Genomic DNA, 13,880 nt, shown 5'->3' with positions numbered 1-13,880 from the left:
CTGACAAGACATGAGCAGAGGAAAAAAAAAGGGGGGGTAGGTAGGAGAGGAGGGTGTAAGACAGGAAAACAGACAATAGCAGGAGGGAGAAATGAGGAGAGAGATGAGGGGAGGAGGCGAGACAGAAGGTGAAAGGAGATTGGGAGAGGAGAAGGGTGTGAAGAAAGATGAAGAGAAGAGCAGAGACAGAGAAAGGAGGCGAAGTGATGAAGAGATGAAAAAATATGTGAAGGATAACAGACAGAGAGAGAGAGAGAGAGAGAGAGAGAGAGAGAGAGAGAGAGAGAGAGAGAGAGAGAGAGAGAGAGAGAGAGAGAGAGAGAGAGATGGCAAAAACAGAAATGTAGGGTGAAAGTCAGAGAAGATTGAAGCATGGAGTGAAGGAGGCAGGGAACGGAGAGCAAGAGAAAATGGGTTCACACCAATAAAGGAGTGAAGAGCACTCCAGCTTTCTCTGTGCTCCACGGCTTGGCTATTTAACTCTAATTGGTGACAGAAAGACTGCGGCATGTGTTGGACAGCCCATACACCAGCATACTCTACATGTGACCTGTTGTTCAAAGGCCCGCAAGGGGAGAATCAATAAGTGTTTGGCCTTTGCCTGAAGAGGGATCCCAGTCTGAATGCCCCAACAAAATTGGCATGGTAAAATTATAATGTAAAGAAACTCGGTAATAGTCCATTAAGTCCAATAAGTCCATTATTATGCATCCATTGTACAATCCAGTATGTATATTATTACATATCTCTTGTATAGTTCAAGAAGTCCATTATTATATATCTATTGTGAAGAAGCGCTACTAAGCCCCATGACCCCAAACACTCACCTGATGCAGACTGTGCCGGACTGCAGGTATGTGTGCCAGAAGGCCAGTCCAGTTTATCTCCATCTGACTGAGCTGGGTCTGGATGGAGGGAAGTGGGTCTGCAGCCTGAGAGCAACGGCTCGCTTCCTCCCTCAAATCTTCCACCGAGTCTCTCTCTGCATTTATAAGCTCCAGCAGCTGGGTGCCTATACTCACCACAGAGGCCTTCAGGTCTGCTCTGGCCTCCAAGTCTTTGGAGAACTCCTGAGGAATCACAATTACGAAATGTAGGCATCATTTCTTTTATCCTAGCTATATATTTGGTGCAGTAAACCGTTGTAGAATAAAAAAATCTGTCAGCTCCTGTCAAAATCTAATAACATTTAGTCAATGGCGAACGTTAATTCCATCCATCCATTATCCAAACCGCTTATCCTACTCAGGGTTGCGGGGATGCTGGAGCCTATCCCGGCCTGTCCAGGGTGTCTCCCTGCCTGCCGCCCAATGACTGCGAACGTTAATTTCCCCATCACATTTATATGAATTTGCAAAGATTTTAGGAGAGTTAAAAAAAAAAATTAAATAAAGAACATCATCAAAGTTCATTGATATGTAAGCCTACCAGCGCCATCTTGACATGATGTGGGGATTTAACAAGACAAGGGCACGGATAAATTTTTGTTAATTTGAAATTATGTAAAAAAATAAAGTATGTGGCATTAGGATGCGCCTCCACAAAGACACAGCAGAGACTGAGGACAGCAGGAGACGTGGCGCTCTCTCCCAGGCAGACGCTGCAGACATCTGGGTGTTATTTTTTTTTTTTTTTTAATCTTTGGTGTTTTTAATTTTTATTTATCTATTTTTGAATAAATGGCCGTTGAGCCCTCAGTTTTCATCATCCCCTGTGTCTCTGTGCCGGAGAACCACTGGTTGCTGCTAAGACTTCCCATGAAGTAGTAAGTGATGGTAAGTGATAGTAAGGGATATTTTTATGGCATTATTAGTTAAAATAAAGCTGACTGTGGCTGTTATTTCAATCAGGTTTCACTAGTTTGGTAATGTAGCTTGACCACCAGTCATCCATCACCATCCAGCATATTTAAGGGGGTCTTTACATTTGCAACATAGGGATACAGACTAATTGTTGTATTCATTATTTGCTCTGTGTGCATTAGCGTGGGAAGGGGGTGGCTGCCGGGGCTGCAGCTTCCCCTAGTGGCGGGCGCAGCCCCCCTGGCAGTGGCGGGTGGCTATGTAACATCTTAGACGCAACAGTAGGCCTAACTTTTCCTAACGTACAAATGCAAAAAAAATAAAACATAACTTTATTTTAAACAGTGGGCTAGGGCTGCGTGGAATGTATATTTTTGATAACAAATGGGGTAAATTCCGGCTTGGTCGGGCGTCTCTACAGACGCAATTGGCCGTGTCTGCAGGTGGGAAGCCGGATGTGAAGAGTAGGGTAACAATTGGGGAGGAAGGGGGGGGTATAAATAAATAAATAAAGTGCAATAAAATAAATGGGGCAAATGTTTGTTGAGGAAGTTTTTTATTTGAACAGCCTGACTGACCCCCACCTGCCACCCAATGACTGCTGGGATAGGCTCCCGCATCCTCACCATCCTGAGCAGGATAAGCGGTTTGGATATTGGATGGATGGATGGATGGATGGATGGATGAATGACCCATCAAAGACGCTCATGCTATTACTTCTCATATCAAAACCGCCACACACGCAGACACACCGACACCTAGCAAACAAAAATGGCAAACAAGCAGAAATAAATGAGTTTTTTTTCCCAACTAGTGGTTCAAAAAACTAAAATCAATGACACAGCGGTTACTGAGCACAAGGCCAAAACCACAGCTAACAGCACCACCACAGTCGAAAATGAATCAACGCTGGACACTTCAGCAGAGACTACAGCAGCTACTATCTCAGCAGCGGAGGGGTCACTGGGCCTCAACAACCAGCCACTAACGCCAATGTTAGCACTGCCCAGCACGATGAGCCCTTTCACCTGAAAATTAAAATTCCCAGGAAGAAAATCAGAGAGCTTTGGGAGAACATTCCAACGGGATTGGTTTGAGAAATGGAAATGGTTGCATTCTGTGGAAGAGACCGACTGTGTGCTTTGCTTCATCTGCAACAAAACAGTGACCAAGGGATTGTTGCATTACACCAGTGACAGTTCTTTCACTAAAGGGGGGGATTTAGCAATTAGAAAACAGCTCAAGCAAAGTTTCATCAACACGAATTATAAGACCTTCATTCAGATGCAATGTGCGCATTGGCTACGTTCAAAATGACTACTCCTATCAGTGCTATGTTATCAGACATAACAGCTAGGGATCAGAATACTGCCAGGACATTTTTGGAACTTTTATTTAGGACCATTAAATTTCTGGGCCGTGAGGGAATGCCACTCAGAGGGCATAGCCATCGCGATGGCATCCTGTGGCAGCTTATGCTGGAGAGGATGCACTCATTACCAAAAGCCAGAGAATGGCTTTTACGCAGAGATAATTGGATGTCGGATACGATTCAAAACGAAATCGTTGAAATGTTTGCTCATGCAGTACAGTGAGAGATTGTTTCTGTAGCTCAGCACTGTTCCTTTTTGTGACTTACAGCAGACAGAACAACATATATTAGTGCCTGTGAGCAATTCTCGTGCTGTTTGCAGTTTGTGGATTCCTCTAGTTTGACAGCACATAATGTGTTCCGGGGGTTTCACAATGCGCGTGACTCTTCAGCAGGAACACTGTTTTCATGCATTAAAGACATTTTCCTGCATTTTAATTTGCCTATTGAATGTCTGCAAGGATACCGTGTCGATGGTGCATCTAATATATCTGGGCGTTTCAATGGTGTCCAAGCAAAATTGAAAGCATTGTGCCCAGAGTTCCTGTCAGTAACCATGCATTGGACCTTGTCCTGCAGGAAATGGCAAGGGAAGTGAGGCTAGTTGCTTACACTTTAAACTTTGTCCAAGGAGATTCTATTGTCATTTGAGAATCATCAAAACGGAAAATTTTGTTTCAGTTGCTTTTTGGAACCAAAGAGGTGGTGAGCAATGTCTTGGGACTATGCCCTACTCGGTGGTGCATCTGCACTAATGCCATCTCATGAGTAATCTCAGCATACACAGCACTTCTCGAGACTCTAAAAACATTGGAGACAGACAAGACAATGACCCGAGCCAAGATTTCTGGACTGTACACACAAGCAAAGATATCAAGGACATATTTTGGCTTGGTATGCAGCGAGGCTCTTTTAGGGCCTTCCGAGACAGTGGCCAGAAGTCTTCACAGCATAATGACCACTGCTCGTACAGCACTGGAATGCATCATGGTTCTTCAGCAACGGATGCAAACACTGAAGGAGAACGACTCAGTAAAGCACCTTATGGACAAAGTTGACACCTGCACAGCCCGCAACAATCTGGAAATGCCTACTCCCGGCAGGATGAGCAAAACCCCATCTTGTCTTCGCAACACCACTGAACCCAAAAAGGTGGTGTCCAACTCAGGAGAAGCACAGTGGAGACGTCAGTTCTATGACGTCCTGAATTTAGTCGAAACAGAGGTAGGATGAAGATTTGACCAAGAGGGGATGCGAGTGGCTGCCCAGAGAGAAGCCACGCTCATTGATGCTGCTAATCATGCTGCTTGGCATCCTGTGCATCATGTTCTTTATAAATTGTATGCCCATTATAATTCTGTTATCCACTTTCAATGTTGTATTACGTAAATTGCGTGAACACAACATCCATTGCACGCTGTCCGTCTTGGGAGAGAGATCCCCCCCTCTGTTGCTCTCCCTGAGGTTTCTTCCTATTTTTTCTCCCTTTTAAAGGGTTTTTTTAGGGAGTTGTTCCTTATCCGATGAGAGGGTCTAAGGACAGGATGTTGTGTTGCTGTTAAGCCCACTGAGGCAAATTTGTAATTTGTGATATTGGGCTATACAAATAAAATTGATTTGATTTGATTTGATTAATCAAAACTTCTCGGGACTGAATAAAACAGGTGGACAGATAACGTCTGCAATTGCAGCTGACTTTAATGGGTGACCTGGCCAAGGAAAAACCATTCAGCTCTGCACAGGAGGCTGCCGAATTTCTGGCAGCATTGCATCCACAAAACCGGGGGCTGTTTAAAGAGGTTGAGAAATTTGTTGAATTTGTTTGTGTCAGCTGCCTCATCAGAAAGATAATTTTCCACCCTACAGCGACTTAAAACTTGGCTGCGAAGCACCATGAGCCAGAAGAGACTGACACATCTAGCTATAATGCATGTCACAGTAACATTTTGGACAGATTGGATTTATTGATAACACAGTGAATGTATTCTGCACTAGCAAATCGTTAACGTTTTTTATTAGTAACACTGCCGCCATGCAGTTAGTTTTGGTTGTTCATGTAGCCTAAATCAGTTGTAATAATAGAATGATGTGAGTTTGTTGTTGTTACGCTACCCTACAGTTTGTGTTGTGGTTGTCAATGTTGCTGATTGGTTCTACATGTTCCCGGGTAGATGAAGCTCATTAGCCGTGTCAGGCAGTTCATCTAGGAGAAGGAAAACTCTGATTTAAAACCTCCGCTGCCTTGCGGGTATACTCGTCCACGGGAAAGACTTCGGGAAGGAACCCTGAGGAAAAATCTGCATCCATCCCCATTGCCAGTCGTCTCGCTTAGTCTTGCCACTGTTAGTAGGTGGTCTCGGACGAGAGTGGGGTTGATGATGCGAGACTCTTCCTCGCTTTAATCATCGCGCATGTCATCAGTCAGCCATCACAGGATCACAGGATGACTAGATGGTCCTCGTCGCTTGCAACGGACGAATGACAACAACATGTTAAAAGAGAGAGCTGAATAACCATCCAAAAGTTTCTGCCCATTTTGTCGTTGTGTGTGCAGATCAAAAATAAATGGGCAGATTCCTGAAAAAGTTGCCTGTCTTTGGTCATTTACCATTCCAAATCTGCTACACACGCACCTTACAAAAAAAACAAAAAAACAAAGATGTCCTACTTTTAGTTTTAGTTGGCAGCCCCCCTTACTTAAAGTGATACTGACATCAAAATCTGAAAATTCCTACTGATAGGAATTAGTTGGAATGTGACCAGGGAGTAATTCAGTGGCCAAAACAGTGCAACTTCGGCCACTCGAGAGAGATCTGTGATTGACTGTAGACGGTGTCCAATGACAAATTGTGCCGGTGGATACGTAGACGCCAGTCAATTTGCATATATGTGTCCGTACTACGTAAAAGAGCTGTGGATAACTGGATCCATGTCAAACATCACCGCGCTACCGCTCATATTCAAAACCCTAAAATAAAAACGTTATATCCACATACCTGTGTGTTATTGTTGTTTGAAACAGATTTTGAGTTATGAAGTCAAAATACTCACCGAATTGTGATATTAATCAACGTTTATCGGTCAGTTATCATGTCGGCGGACACGAGCGGTATGAGCAGTAGTGTGGTGACGTTTGACATGGATCCAGGAAGACAGTAGCCAATAGCTTTGAATTCATAAAACCACGCCTATTTTCGGTTATGATTCAAACTCCCAATGTTAAAAAACGTGTTCAGAAAGGGCATGTCAGTCTCTCTTTAAAACATCTTCCTGCGCGCCTGTCTGTGTGACTGATCCTTGCACTTCCCTGGCTGGTTGAAATGTTGGCAATCAAGGAATTTAGCTTATTTTATGGTTTGACTTAGCGTTAAACGCTTTGAGTAGGATTTTCAAAGAATTGTTGAGATTTAAACAAAAGTAAAAAATTTGAATACTTTTTTTAAATGACGTGGTTGATTTTTTTGTGTCTAGAGTTGTCATAGAAGCAGAAAATAGTCTGTAAACTTACCAAAAACTGTTGGTATTGGTCACGGCTTAGTTCAACCTCCGTCTCCTCAATGGTTGGGGGAGTGAGTCGACTCCACCTGTCAATCTGCTCTCTTGTCCTGCCCATCCACTCAACCAGTGCTGAACAATCACTGGCAAACCTGTTTATATGTGGAAGGAGATTTTACACACAACATCAATCACATCTTAGATTTCTTCATTTTTCATTGTACACAGAGTACTGGGCATGGGTGGAGAGATTATCAATGGAGAACATCACTGGTGGACTTTTTAGATTCTATAGCCAAGTATTTTTCATAGTTTTGTATTTAGAAAATTATAAACTAGTATCACTTGTTGTTTGCCTGGTGTATATGAATTATAGAAATATTTCAAGAGGCTCTGACCTTTGACTCCCCTGAAATTTATTTAGTTATCAAGTGATTTTAAAGCTACAATCTTAAAGATTTACATGCATACAAATGATACTTTTTAATGCCGCTGTGTCTGAGAGAATAGGTTAACAATGAATATTCAATACATGACAGCTTTTAGAGCTGCTCACTTTAATAGCTACTACCTGGTAGAACTTTTTCTGGGAAATATAGTAACCACAAAGCTTTTAACATCTTTACAGTAGCAGCTAAATGTGGAGGAAATAAGGCAGTGTGAACAAAGGAGCCAAGTTGTGGCTAATAAGCAGATACGGCAGACCAAGCTCATGCAAAACCTTTACCAAGAGACACTACAAAATCAATAACTACAACACAGGCTCAACGGGGCGTCCGGGTGGTGTGGCGGTCTATTCTGTTGCCTACAAACACGGGGATTGCCGGTTCGAATCCCCGTGTTACCTCCGGCTTGGTCGGGCGTCGCTACAGACACAATTGGTTGTGTCTGCGGATGGGAAGCCGGATGTGGGTATGTGTCCTGGTCGCTGCACTAGCGCCTCCTCGAGTTGGTCGGGGCGCCTGTTGGGGGAACTGGGGGTAATAGTGTGATTGTCCCACGCGCGAAGTCCCCCTGGCGAAAGACCTCACTGTCAGGTGAAAAAAAAGCAGCTGGCAACGCCACATGTATTGGAGGATGCATGTGGCAATCTGCAGCCCTCCCCGGATTAGCAGAGGTGGTGGAGCAACAACCGGGACGGCTCAGAAGAGTGGGGTAATTCGCCGGGTAAAATTGGAGAGAAAAAGGGGAAAAATAAAAACCAAAAAAACATAAAACAAAACAAAATGCAGGTTCAACCACATTTTATTTTTTTTTGGATTAATCCATAGGGAGGGTGTTGACACAACAAACTGGCAACAGTTTTAAATCGAATGGATATTTGGGACTTGGAGCAGTCAAAAACCATGCTGCAACTATCTGTATCACTGCAGGGGTCAATAATAAGTTTAACAAAAATGGGAACACAGCCTTTATCTCATCTCATCTCATCTCATCTCATCTCATCTCATCATTAGCTGCTCCTCTGGGGTCGGGTCATGGCGGCAGTAAGCAAATAGGGAACTCCAGACATCCCTCTCCTCAGCAATGCCCTCTAGCTCCTCCCCGGGGATCCCAAGGCACTCCCAGACCAGACTAGACACGTAGTCCCTTTCCAGCGAGTTCTGGTCTACCCCAGGGTCTCCTCCCAGTTGGACATGCCTGGAAAACCTCCAAAGGAAGGAGCCCAGGAGTCATCCTAATGAGATGCCTGAACCACCATAACTGGCTCCTTTCGACACAAAGGAGCAGCGGCTCTACTCTGAGCTCCCTCCGGATGTCCGAGCTCCTCACCCTATCTCTAAGGCTGAGCCCAGACACCCTACGGAGAAAACTCATTTCAGCCGCTTGTATCTGCGATCTCACCGTTTCGGTCACTACCCAAAGCTCATGACCATAGGTGAGGGTTGGAGCCAAGACTGACTGGTAAATTGAGAGCATTGCCTTCCGGCTCAGCTTCAGTGAAACTTAAATTATCCAAGTCTGTACCTTTCACAGAATATAACAATCTTCTCCCACTTATCTCTTACCTGGTCTTCAGTTTGCTGTTCCTGTCTGTACTGACAGATACACGCTCCACCCGTCTGCGAAAGGTAGTCCATCGAGCCTCAAGCCCACGTGTGACCAGGCCCACTTCACTACAGCCAGCCCCCCGCAACTCCAGCCCTGCCTCCAACATCCGTCTGAACCGGGCCCTGCTCCGTTCCAGAACTGTGCTCATCTTCTGCCAGAGAAACAAAAACTTCATCAGTACTCGCCACAGTGACTGACACACACAAACACACACACACACACACACACACATCCAAACAAAGACCCCCATTTCATAGATCCCCCCCCAGCAACCCCCTCCCCCACAACCCCCACCTTCTCTGCCTCACCCTGTAAATTAAGAAAAATCACTTCTGGAGGAGAACACCACATTAATCAGAGAGACAGACAGGCAAACAGATAGATAGACAGACAGACAGACAGACAGACAGACAGAGAGAGACAGAAAAAGCAAGTGCAATATTTAAAGGGTATCTACAGCAAGGAATATGAACCAAAAAGAATCATGGGTGGAGGTCTCGGTTTGGATGATAACTCACATCAAAGCCATAGAACATCATGTACCCCTATGAAAACAAGACATCAGCTCGCATTTAATTGGGCCAATTAGGTTTTGAGTGCAGTGTACAAAAGAACGGCATCCAGAGGATGTCCAATAGTCCTCAAATGAGCTGAAAGGAACAGAGCAAAATACACTGCCTGTTCTTTCAATCTGCTGTCTATTGGTAAATAAGAATTATTCTCCGCCAAGTAACAGGAATACATGTATTAAGAGAAATTACCTGGTAGATAGAGAGTTTTTCTGATATCTCCTCTGCAGTGTCTTTCTCCAGATGCAGCTTGGGAAATAAAGTCTCCCAGTCTGTCAGTTGGGTGTCCAACCAGGTGCTGTCTTCTTCCCACAGCGACCACAGCTGAGACAAAAATCAAAACTGTCACAGCTATGATCAAATTGGTATTTTCAAAATCAATATTCTGTCTTTTTTGGTTAACAAAATTTATTTCTGCTACTCTGAATTTTAATAAATGGCATCAGAATACTTAACTGTTCAGCACTGACATGTTTTTTTTCCCCTCTTGTTCTTATTCTTAATAAGAACCGTTGTAGACAGTTAAAAATTAATTAAAATTATAGAATTAATGCTGTTCTTTTTGGGTGCTGTTGGGAAATAAAGACCCACAAAAAAAAAATGTTGTTCTGTGTCCGGTCCCATCATTCATGACCAGACAGTACAATTTGGGAAAAATAAAAATAAAATAAAATAAAATAAAAAATCACAAAAAAGTTACATTTTTTAGAAATTTATTTTTTATGAATAAAATTTTAAAATGATTCCAAAAAATTGTAATCATATTACCACAATTTGGCTAACAGCTGGAGTGTTGCTGGTGTCAGAATTTAACCTTCAATACAGGCTTTTATTTTTAACAGAGAATCGCTTTGTTAAATGCTGACTGGAGGGTTGCCCATCAGTATGACTTTGTTTACAGCCACCTCAAGATAGTGGTGAAAATAGCTTGTATGTACTTCAGTTACCAGTAAGGTTGTCTGCAACCTGGTGCCTTTCTCCAGACCTTGCTGCTGCAACCGGGCTACCTGGTCCTGTAGAGCCATTACTGCAGCCTCCAACCTATGGAGGGCGGGCTCTGGTACCCTCTGAATCAGGTACTGCAGGTTACTGAGATGGCTGACCAGGAACTGGATGGACTTCTGAAGACAGGGAAGATCACAAAGGTCAACAAAATTGATTGGGGGGAAAAAAAGGAAATCTTTGCTGCTTTACTTGAAAAGGGCCCAGCTCAACAATGAGATGCAATGGAATTATTTAAGTTGGTTTAGTTTCAAAACCAGTCAATGAATTTTTGAAACAATCTCATTTAAACATTTCACGTTTAGCTTAGTTGGTTAGTTAATGCTTTGTTTAATGATGTTCATGCATTGAGATGTGGACGAGGCCCTGTGAACTCATATTTGTGAGGTATTAATGCATGAATTCATGCATTTTCATGTATGAATCAACATAATTTCATGTGCACTTACCGTAAAAGGTGTTATAGGTTAATTCATGTTATGATGTTGAGAAACCAATTTGTAGATGGAAAATATACGTTTTGAAAAAGAGGAGACTTCTCAGCACACTATAACCCCAAATGCAGTTCTGTTTACCTTTCTAATGTTGAAAAGCATTACAACAAGTAAATCAAATCTTTTACAACTTCACAAACTGTCAGTCTGTGTTTCAAAATGTCTGACAAATTTCAAAGAGGAAAAAGGATTTAGATTTAATAAATCACTAAAAAAAAAGAAAGCCATTTATGCAAAGCCAATGTTTTAACAGAGGCAGCTGCCCTTTCCAGACAAATGGAACCTACCAGAATTTTTCAAATGACTGTCAGGCCATTCTTGATAACTAGCACCTGCTAAATGTTTGACTTTGAGTTTAATGTAATTGTGATGTGATCGTAGTTTTAACTCCTTCATACACTGACCGTGTGAGTGCTAAGTTGGTGCTGTAGCTGAGCTCTGCTGTGATACTCCATGCCATGATGTAGTGAGTTGCCCTCTGACCCTGGAGCAGCCAGCTCCTCCATGCTGTGGACCAGTCTCTCATAGTGCTTCTGCAGCTCCACACTGCTCCTCAGCTCCTCACAGTGGGACTGCACACCGCCGAGGGCACTCTCCAACACATCCTGGACACAGGAGGAGGGCAAGATGACATGATCAGCCTCCATCCCAACACTGGAGCATTCTGAATTCAAAGGCAACTGTCAAACACTCAACTGTGGAAAGCTGTATAGTTTTCTATGATAGAAAACTTACATTACACTGTCCAAATCTACCTCCCTGTTTGTCATATACACCGACCAGCCAAAACATTAAAACCACATCAGGCCACTGTCATCAGGGAATACCGTTGCCATGAAGGGGTGTACTTGGTCTGCAATGATGTTTAGGTCGGTGGTCCATGTCAAAGTAACATCCACATGAATGGCAAGACCCAAGGTTTCTCAGCAGAACATTGCCCAGAGCATCACACTGCCTCCACCAGCTTGCCTTCTTCCCATAGTGCATCCTGGTGCCATCTCTGCCCCAAGTAATTGATGCACACATGCTCTGATCAGTCTGCGTCTACACAGCCCCATACACAGTAAGCGGTGATGCACTGTGTGTTCACACACCTGTCTATAGCCAGCATTAACTTTTTCAGCAATTTGAGCTGCAGTAGCTCTTCTGTGGGATCGGACCAGACGGGCTAGCCTACACTCCCCATATGCATCAATGAGACATTGGCGTCCATGACCCCTGTTGCCAGTTCACCTGTTGGCCTTCCTTGAACCACTTTTGGCAGTTACTGACCACTACATACCAGGAACACCCCACAAGAACTGCCGTTTTGGAGATGCTCTGACCCAGTCGTCAAGTCATCACAATTTGGCCCTTGTCAAAGTCGCTCAGATACTTACGATTTCTCATTTTTCCTACTTTCAACACATCAACTTCAAGAACTGACTGTTCACTTGCTGCCTAATATATACCAACCCTTAACAGGTGCCATTGTAACAAGATGATCAATGTTATTCACTTACTCGTCAGTGTTTTTTTGGGGGGGGGGATTCCCCCCCCTTTTCTCCCCCCTTTTCTCCCAATTGTACTTGGCCAATTACCCGACTTTTCTGAGCCGTCCCGGTCACTGCTCCACCCCCTCTGCCAATCCGGGGAGGGCTGCAGACTACCACATGCCTCCTTCGATACATGTGGAGTTGCCAGCTGCTTCTTTTCACCTGACAATGAGGAGTTTCGCCAGGGGGACGTAGCGCATGGGAGGATCACGCTATTCCCCCCAGTTCCCCCTCCCCCCCGAACAGGCGCCCCAAACAACCAGAGGAGGTGCTAGTGTAGTGACCAGGACACATACCCACATCCGGCTTCCCACTCGCAGACACGGCCAATTGTGTCCGTAGGGACGCATGACCAAGCTGGAAGTAACACGAGGATTTGAACCGGCGAGCTCCGTGTTGGTAGGCAATGGAATAAACCATCACGCCACTCGGATGCCCCTTTGTCAGTGGTTTTAATGTTTTGGCTGATCAGTGTATATCATGTACCTTCCAGTGCAATGAAATGCACATTTTTTTTCTTTAATTCTTTTTTGGGACCCTGACAGTGTACTGCAGGTGGAGTTAGCTATCATGATTAAAGATATTACGCATATTTGGCAGCAAGTGGGTGAAACTTAGGCCCTATAGTTGGGGGATGACCTCACTAACCACTAAACCATCCTGCCACATGCTGCCATATAAACCTCACCTATCTGAGAGTCAAAACAGATAAAAGACAAAATTATTTTCAACTATGATCAGACAACAATGTATAAAACAAGCTAGCTATGGGGGCCTCCTGGTGACTCATACCTACATGCAAACTTCCTGGGGGGGCCTCCTGGTGACTCATGCCTACATGCAAACTTCCTGGGGGGGGGCCTCCTGGTGACTCATGCCTACATGCAAACTTCCTGGATTTCAATCAACTCAAGGACCTTTGTTGCATGTCTTCTCCTAACCCAATGAAAGTCGAAGGCAAAAAACTGCCCAGCGTAATCAAACAAAAAGAAAACATACCTGTAGCTGAGTGGCCTGGTGGATGAGAGAAAAAGGCAGACGCTGTGTGTCCACCTGCTCCAGCAGACAGCTGACCTCTTTTGCCCGTTGCTGGAGAGCTTCCTCTCCCTGAACCAAAACCTGGGGAACAGACACATGTGTTAGTGATGAAAGCTAAAACATGGTCATTGTGACCTGAAGGAAGACACAACACAACTTCACTTTACTAAACACTGTTTTCCCTGTCCTGATGATGAAAAATGAACTCAGGAGGATCTGAAGTTGGGCCTTTCAAGATGAAAGATGGTCCCCCTATTTATTAAACCACCCTGCCACCTTTGTGTTGAGTTTTGAGAGCTTTTACTTTCTGTTTGGTTGTACGAATTGTTTTTTTTTTCCCTTAATTTTAGGATTTTTTTCCGTTTTTCTCCCCAATTGTACTTGGCCAATTACCCCATTCTTCCGAGCCATCCCGGTCACTGCTGCACCGTTTCTGCCAATTCGGGGAGTGCTGCAGACTACCACGTCTCCTCCGATACATGTGGAGTTGCCACCCGCTTCTTTCAGTGAGGCTTTTCGCC

At 44.1% G+C, this 13,880-nt stretch overlaps 1 protein-coding gene across 1 annotated transcript in view; it reads right to left on the bottom strand.

Moving 5' to 3' along the window:
• syne2b (spectrin repeat containing, nuclear envelope 2b) overlaps window positions 1-13,880 on the bottom strand; it is a 268,255-nt gene that overhangs the window by 90,539 nt on the left and 163,836 nt on the right. The window contains exons 93-100 of the mRNA XM_056295430.1: window positions 13,321-13,440; window positions 11,191-11,391; window positions 10,238-10,411; window positions 9,483-9,614; window positions 8,679-8,872; window positions 6,683-6,821; window positions 2,654-2,830; window positions 822-1,070 (exon numbers count right to left, since the gene is read on the bottom strand). Of these exons, the coding sequence (XP_056151405.1) occupies window positions 822-1,070; window positions 2,654-2,830; window positions 6,683-6,821; window positions 8,679-8,872; window positions 9,483-9,614; window positions 10,238-10,411; window positions 11,191-11,391; window positions 13,321-13,440 (1,386 nt within the window). The remainder of the gene's footprint in view (window positions 1-821; window positions 1,071-2,653; window positions 2,831-6,682; window positions 6,822-8,678; window positions 8,873-9,482; window positions 9,615-10,237; window positions 10,412-11,190; window positions 11,392-13,320; window positions 13,441-13,880) is intronic.

Source organism: Lampris incognitus, chromosome 16, assembly GCF_029633865.1.
Source record: "Lampris incognitus isolate fLamInc1 chromosome 16, fLamInc1.hap2, whole genome shotgun sequence".
NCBI lineage: Eukaryota > Metazoa > Chordata > Actinopteri > Lampriformes > Lampridae > Lampris > Lampris incognitus.
Note: the sequence above shows the minus strand (reverse complement) of the source record. Positions and strands in the feature narration are given on the sequence as shown.